Source organism: Bison bison, unplaced genomic scaffold, assembly GCF_000754665.1.
Source record: "Bison bison bison isolate TAMUID 2011002044 unplaced genomic scaffold, Bison_UMD1.0 scf7180017864390, whole genome shotgun sequence".
NCBI classification, from domain to species: domain Eukaryota; kingdom Metazoa; phylum Chordata; class Mammalia; order Artiodactyla; family Bovidae; genus Bison; species Bison bison.
In genome coordinates, this window is record NW_011494962.1 from 6218139 (window position 1) to 6222542 (window position 4404).

At 35.5% G+C, this 4404-nt stretch overlaps 1 protein-coding gene across 3 annotated transcripts in view; it reads right to left on the minus strand.

Moving 5' to 3' along the window:
• Window positions 1-4404, minus strand: part of EPS8 (epidermal growth factor receptor pathway substrate 8) — a 196624-nt gene that overhangs the window by 47592 nt on the left and 144628 nt on the right. For all 3 annotated transcript variants that reach the window (XM_010858741.1, XM_010858739.1, XM_010858740.1), the window contains one exon: window positions 1021-1094. In XM_010858741.1, the coding sequence (XP_010857043.1) occupies window positions 1021-1094 (74 nt within the window). The remainder of the gene's footprint in view (window positions 1-1020; window positions 1095-4404) is intronic.

Here is a 4404-nt window from a genome sequence, read left to right on the forward strand (position 1 = left end):
GGGGGGGGGTGGTTCTAAGAAAATAGTTTGTTAGAATAGCACTAGCATTTCAGTTTTTCTAATAAATTTCCCAATAAAGCAATGACAATATTATTTTTCAGGACTAAGGGTATATAGAATGCTGTGATAACCTAACACACACATTCATAATGTGTAATAATAGGCATTACTAAGAGTTTCTACAGGGTAAAGCAGAATTAATGATGCACTATGCTTTCACAGATCATGGGATCAACTTCAATTATACTATATATTATATCATATATTATATTAATATATACCGTATATTATACATACTATAGTCTTTCTTGACTTCCTTTTATGTGTGAAACTTGACATTCTTTTAAAGACTAAAAACTGAGATTAAATAAGCTTTTGAGTGTTAAATAAACCTTTAAGTGTTAACAAGTAACACTGTAATATAAAAATTAAATTTAAAACTCTAAAGTCCTTTAAGTATTTGTTTCCCAATAAGCTCAGAACATAAGTAGTGTATAAAAAGCAATTATACTGACATTATATTTTATAATTATGTCACAGGGCAGTGTCATTTTGCCAGGAAATTACTATAGAGAAATCAAAATCAATATAGCCTTATCTTTTATAAAGTATTAAAATATACTTATCTATCCTTAAGAAGTGCCACATAACTTTTATCTTTCAGGCATTATAAAATATTTTAGAATAAATTCCAGGAAGACAAATTAAAAAGATATTCTAATTATAGATTACAAACTACAAGAAAAGAAAAATCCCTCAAATCTTGACAATTCAACTTAAACTCCTTTGTAAACCAGTTAATATCCTAGTTCTATCACAGCCATAGTCTACTAGCTAAATATTGGCATAAAGGCAAAAATTGTTAGGAAAAAAAAATAATTCAAAGGTCATAGCCACCACTGTAAAGAAAAAATATAGTTTCCACAAAATATCTTGATTTAAATCAACTTAACTTTTTCTGTTAATATTTTTTCTCTAAAAAAAGAAAGCCAATGACCTAATGATGACTATTTCACTTACCACATCTCTATCAATGCGGGCTGCCATCATCTCAGGTGTTTCTTCCTGCTGGTAATAATTTCTCTGTTTCTCAACTAAAGAAAAGAAAATCATACATCTTTCAACCTATTGCTTAAGTGATACCAATATAGATAAGCAGACATGCAAGCTGTCTAGAAAAGAGTGTCACTGGCAAAAGTAAACACTTGCAATGGATACAAAAATCAAAGCTGTGCTCATCACCTCTGGCCTGCACCCTCGCCACTAGCACCTCTGACACACACCCTCACCACCCTCACCCTCACCTCTGACATTCATTCCCACCACCACACTTGACAGAGCTGAAGTACCAGCCTTCCATCTGCATGGTACTGATTTACTCTGTAATGTCCCCTCTATTCTCTCTCTTCTAACGTCAGATGCCTGTGGAAACAAGCTCAACTTAGTGCCCTTTAATTCCTACAGAAGAAAAAATTTACACGTTTTTTAAGCACCAATTTCTTAAAAGGGGCCAACTAAGTTCTAAGTTTTAAAGCTCCTCATTCTCATACTTTCTAACATCGTGATAATAGTAAAGCTTTGGGTCTTCTGATAGTAAAGGGCTTCTAATATTCCACTTGTAATTAAGCTTAAAGCCCACAATGTTGGGCTCATTCTCATTTGAAGCTATATGCTTTAAAAGCAGAAATACCTACAAGAATTTGCAAACTGAAGAACAAGAGTCGCGAGATATTATGTTAGCTCAGCTGACTAGGGCATGATAATCAGTATCATTATCTGAACTCCTTCCAGCTACAAGACTGTTAACACTTTCAATTAACACAGATACTCATTCCAAGATTTCTCAGTAGATGAAGTAAAAGAAAAAGGGATGGATGGAACAGGAGAACTGCATCATTACTAAATGGAAACACAACTCATGATGGATCCTCATGGCTCATCATGTTCAATACAGAGAAGTGCAAAAAATACTGCAAACTGCTATGCCTCCTCTATGCCTAACTTTACCCTTAAATGGAATATTCACCAAAAAAGAAAAAAAAAAAATCACCGAGTCTTACAAAACTTAATCAGTACAATTTCCATATATGAAATCTAGCCAGTTAGCTGCTGTTTTTACATGTGGTTGGCTGCTATCTTGGTTATAGGTATACTGGGCAACAGTAAAGTTGAAGCTGAAATATAGGTATTAGGAACTCTGCTGCTGTGTTCCCAAAATACCATTTGGAGGACACAGTGAAAGATATGCAGTATTTCTCAGAGTTTTTCATAGTCTGAGGCACTGCTAGGAACGCGCTGCAATTGCCACTATTCTACAGAGATCTCTCGTGGAGTCAGGGCAGAGCTATGGCTACATGCGTGCCTGCATGCTCAGCTGTGTCTGACTCTTTGGGGCCTGTGGACTGTAGCTGCCAGGCTCCTCTATGCATGGGATTCTCCAGGCAAGAATACTGGTGTGGGGTGCTGTTTGCTCCTCCAGGGGATCTTTCAGACCCAGGTATCAAACCCAGGTCTCCTGCACTGGCAAGCAGATTCTTTACCACTGCACCACCTGGGAAGGCCCAAGAGCTATGTCAAGGATCCGAAGAAGAAATCATCCAACCGAAGTCAGCTGGAGCCTTCAGGCGAGCAGAGAGATACTCTTCTTAGAGGGCTTTCAACTACAAAGTGGCCTGGATCCAGGCAGAACTTCATATGGTAAGCAGTGTGTTCTGTTTGACCTAGTAGTAAACTAGAAGTTCTGAAAAGCTTATCTAACTGTAACTTAATAGATGAGACTGTACAGAGTACTTTAGACAACATCTAATGAGGGACTTCACTGGTGACTCAGACTGTAGAGTCTGCCTGCAGTGCAGGAGACTGGGATTCGATCCCTGGGTTAGGAAGATCCCCTGGAGAAGGGAATGGCAACCTGCTCCAGTATTCTTGCCTGGAGAATCCCATAGATAGAGGAGCCTGGTGAGCTACAGTCCATGGGGTCACAGAGTCGGACATGACTGAGTAACTAACACACACAATGAGGGCTCAGAAATCCCTGGGAATAGATTTTTCTTGTTGTAAATTATAGGTTTGATAGATGTTCTTATAGGTTTATTCAGAATATCTAAAAAACTTAAGGTGTCTTATCCTTCCTCAACTTCAAGGAAGACCATTTTGACCTCTCTCAAAATAAAATCCACATCTCCTCTACCAAAAGAGTAACAATAGCAAGATTACTGTAAGTACACAAGAAATAGAAAACACTATAAAATTCCATTTAGCATTTTAAATACAAAGTGGAAATGTATATAAAGTGTTATAAAGTTATAATAACTAATAATTATGCTACTTTATTTTTGAAAAATGGATGCTTCAAAGATTTCTTTCTTTCATCTGTTTGGTAGCTGGGCTTATATGTAAACTGAAAATAGCTTTAAGGACACAAGAATTTAAATAATATGGAAAGTGATTGATAAAAATGAACTCAATTTGGCAAAAATGACTACCTACTATTCTGTTCCAGGTACTATCATATGCATTATTCCCTTTCAGATTCACAGAAACATATGAGTTTAACTCATTTCCATTCTGCAAGTGAGGCATAACTTTTAAGGTCCCACAGGTATATCCCGGGCTTACCCCAGAGCCTAAATTTTGGTTCACCAGACTCAAAGGACAGTCCAGTATCACTCATTTTGTAAATTAAGTTTTGTAGTTTAGCTACACTGCTAGATATTCTCATGAATGATGCTTTACTAGGTAAAGAGTAAGTGATTTAAGTAGTCACACTGAACTAGGAGGTACAAGAATTGACGCTATGGTCTCCATCAAATTCAGACTCACCAGATCACAATTTATTTACCCTTAAAATCAAGAGATTGGACCAAGCATATGTTAAGGCATTTTCCAGTTATACAAATTTCAAACATAGTGAAACATTCTGACATATATTACAGTATGTTCTTTGGTACGGTTACAGACATGGGACCCATTAGGTAAATTTACATGATGGTGAATGCAATTTAGCCCTTTTCCACCTCCCTATCCCCTGTCCTGACATCCTGCCCTTGTAAACATGAACAGTTTGTCCAAGAGAGGACAGTGGTAAGATAACAGTAGTGGAAAGAACTTTGAAGTATTATCATTAAAAAATATTGATCTAAATTATATAAAATATTAAAATATTAAATTTATATTAAAATATTATATTAAGTGTAATATATTATATTTAAATATATTTTATAATATTAAGTATATTAAAATTTCTATTATCATTCTTTTAATTGTTAGTTGAGTCAAACTCCCTCTTTGAGTGCTTTAAAAAGAAAAGACTCTAACACTAGATTTATTAAGACTGGTCTTAACTCTTAGAGACAATAATCTTATAAAGCTCAAGGTTTAACTTTTCTTTACCTAAGATCTATT